Here is a 2500-nt window from a genome sequence, read left to right on the forward strand (position 1 = left end):
AAAAGAAAGAAATAACGTGTTCTTTTTTAGACCGCCTAAAAACCACGCCCCTGTTTTTTAACTACACCCCAAAAAAAGGAAAATCCCTTTTTTAGACAGTTGATAAAAATAAACCAGTACAATTAAAATTGTACCACTTCAATATATTCTGTACCAGTTCAGAAAAAAAATTGTACCAAAGGAACAAATTGTACTACCTCTTGTGCCTGCCATAAGAAAACGTAGTTTTATCCGCGTAAAATACCCGACTTCCCGCATAAAATTGCAATTTTTGTTTTGCCATAGTCCAATTTCCTAAATCCAGATCTTCCACACTCTTTCAATTTACAAAGGGCTAAAATGTAATGAGAAAAGTTTTTACAAGCTTAAAGATTTACAAAAAAAATACCAGTGAAGTCACCCATCGGGTTAAACTCACCACTTGCGTTCCATTTTCATATGTTAAATTACTCCAAGATGCTCCATCGGACGAGAAAGAGAGGTAGAAGTCGATAACCCACGCAATACCGTCAACATCGCCTTGAGTCTCCACAGCACAGACTTGAACAGTCCTTTCAAAGTCTATCTGGAGCCAATCAGAAACACTAGATGATAATCTCACTGCCAGCCACCACCTCTCGTATCATTGAGATGTCCGTAATGGGGTAACCAATAACTGGAATAATTCGAGGAGGTAGTCATCTGATCGTCACTAATTATACTTGGATTAGCCACACCAAGGGCATGATGGAAGCAGGCTGTAAAACAAGGATAAGACAGAAGGTTAAAGGTATTACCGTGTCCTAGAAACGAGGAATGGGGATATTTATCCTATTAATGGCACAATATAATGTCGAGCTCAGGGAGTCTCCAGTGTCTCTAGGAGTTAGCGTATATTCCCCACAAAAACTCCAATTCAAGTCGGAAATTGTCTTAATTTGGAAAAACAAAATAAGATGTCCCTTTCGCACCTTCAGTATGTTCCTTATTTTTTTGACTGATTGCCACAATAAATGAAGGAAAGGTGGCAAACATTCTTTGTGCAAGAGAATAACGAGACACCCCGACCCTGGCCCCACGTTTTGGCTACTACCATATTTGTTAAACAACTTTTTGCCGTTGTCAAGAAGAAAACAGAAACATTTCTCTCCAACGTCCCTGCAAAACTGCAATGTGGACAGCAAGGACTTACTGTATTTTGTTGTGCTGCTTCATTTGCACTTAATATTAGGCACTCTTTCCCTTTCTTTGAAGCTAACACACAACTGGAAAAAACCATGGCTAATAACTCGGCTTTTTTAATAATCAACACTGAGCTTCCACGCTTAAAATTAGGATTTCCTTTGTTCAAATACATGATTGTACACCACGGTGTAAAATGTAAAAGATGAAATACTTACTCGATGCCAGGGACGTGTTTGGTCGTTGGGTTGTAGATGATTCTAAGAGCGTACTGCAAGGAGACAATGAGGCGTTTCCTGTACAAAATAACAACAACAAAGGAGAAAAGTTCAGACCTAATCTTCCTACCGGAGGGTAGGGAGACTATATTAGAGCTCTTTACCGTCCGGATATTTGTTGGTTGTAGCCAAAACGCGGGCCCGGGGTCCTTTTTTTTCCCCATTTTTTTTTGTTTGAGTTTTTGTCGCTATTCTGCTGTACTGTTATTTTCGAATGACCAGCATCTGTCCTTCATTTAGGGTGGAAATTAGTAAAAAAAAAATTAAGGAACCTACCGAAGGTATGAAAGCTCTTAAGGGACATCATGGTTTTTTGTTTTCTCAAATCGTACTTCGTTTTCTTGTGTTTTAAAATCCAAGTTTCTTTTTCCGAGCACCAGACCTTGTCCTTGTGAAAAGTGGAGTTTGTTTTTCTCTTTTTCGAAATTAAGGCCCTGTTTAAAGGCAGGTAGGGTAACCCTAGAACTCAAACAGAGCTACCCTAGTGCCAGGGTAACCCTAGCTGCCTTGTAAACACGTTGATAAAAAAGAAGAAATATGTAAGTGCTAGCCAACTAAAGTAACCCTCTTGCTACGATAACCCTAGCACTTAGCCTACCCTCCCTAATTGTAAAAAGGGTGTAACAGCAATTTGAGAAATTGCTGAAATTGGAAATTATAGAATAGTATGCAAGTGCTGGAGACACTGGGGTCTTGCTCAGCTTCACACTTTAAAAAATGGCACTGTAATGTTTACTTCGTAAAAAAAAACAACAACAGAATCACAGTTCTACGATGGTCGTCACGCAGTCACGCAACATACTCATTTGCTTGTTTGTTCTATTGTTTTTGATCTTCTTGTCTGACTTTCCTTACAAACAGTTTGTACTAAAGTCAGAGTGGTACAGGAAGTTGCCAGCCAACTCTATTCCGACGTCATGGGATCGAATCCAATTTTATGATAAAAAACACAACATTTAGAACACCTTTGTGAAAACAAGCAAATGACAATGTTGCATGACGACCATAGTGGAACTGTATTGCGCACAATGTGTTTACAAACTAAACATTAAAATGTGGTT

At 38.9% G+C, this 2500-nt stretch overlaps 1 protein-coding gene across 6 annotated transcripts in view; it reads right to left on the reverse strand.

Annotated features, from left to right (window-relative positions):
- The window catches only part of LOC138050032 (lactadherin-like), a 41236-nt gene that overhangs the window by 16334 nt on the left and 22402 nt on the right, over positions 1–2500 (reverse strand). For all 6 annotated transcript variants that reach the window (XM_068896528.1, XM_068896531.1, XM_068896530.1 and 3 more), the window contains 2 exons: positions 1380–1457; positions 419–737 (listed from right to left, as the gene is read on the reverse strand). In XM_068896528.1, coding sequence (XP_068752629.1) covers positions 598–737; positions 1380–1457 — 218 coding nt within the window. In that variant the 3' untranslated portion in view covers positions 419–597. The remainder of the gene's footprint in view (positions 1–418; positions 738–1379; positions 1458–2500) is intronic.

The sequence above is a fragment of the Montipora capricornis genome, chromosome 5 (assembly GCF_036669925.1).
Source record: "Montipora capricornis isolate CH-2021 chromosome 5, ASM3666992v2, whole genome shotgun sequence".
Lineage (NCBI taxonomy): Eukaryota > Metazoa > Cnidaria > Anthozoa > Scleractinia > Acroporidae > Montipora > Montipora capricornis.